At 49.0% G+C, this 341-nt stretch overlaps 1 protein-coding gene across 1 annotated transcript in view; it reads right to left on the bottom strand.

Annotated features, from left to right (window-relative positions):
- PAPSS1 (3'-phosphoadenosine 5'-phosphosulfate synthase 1) overlaps positions 1 to 41 on the bottom strand; it is a 26,930-nt gene extending 26,889 nt beyond the window's left edge. Inside the window, exon 1 of the mRNA XM_010153155.1 lies at positions 1 to 41. This exon is cut by the window's left edge and continues 77 nt beyond it. Coding sequence (XP_010151457.1) covers positions 1 to 41 — 41 coding nt within the window.
- Between the last annotated feature and the right edge of the window lie 300 nt (positions 42 to 341).

Raw genomic sequence — 341 nt, 5'->3', positions numbered from 1 at the left:
ACGTGGTGAGCTTGGTAGGTAACGTTGGTCGCCCTCTGCATTCCCTGTAAAAGAAGAAGTGGCTGATTAGGTCTTTAACTCCTGACAGGTTGAGCAAAGCAAACTAAAGCAGATTCCCAGGCACAAAGAGACCTGGAGGCAGGTCAATGGAAGTAAAACCAACACCCAACCCTTCAGCCGCAGCAGAGACCCAAGGACACAACGGAAATTAGAGAAGCCAGCCACAGCAAACCACATCCCCTGTGTGCTTTCCATGAAACTTGGGATTGCCAGCTGAGTCAACTACTTAAGGAAAATCAACTCCAAAAGCCGGGATGAACTGCTAGACTGGACTTCTATCC

This window comes from Eurypyga helias, unplaced genomic scaffold (assembly GCF_000690775.1).
Source record: "Eurypyga helias isolate BGI_N326 unplaced genomic scaffold, ASM69077v1 scaffold13776, whole genome shotgun sequence".
NCBI lineage: Eukaryota > Metazoa > Chordata > Aves > Eurypygiformes > Eurypygidae > Eurypyga > Eurypyga helias.
This window is presented reverse-complemented; position numbering and strand designations above follow the sequence as displayed.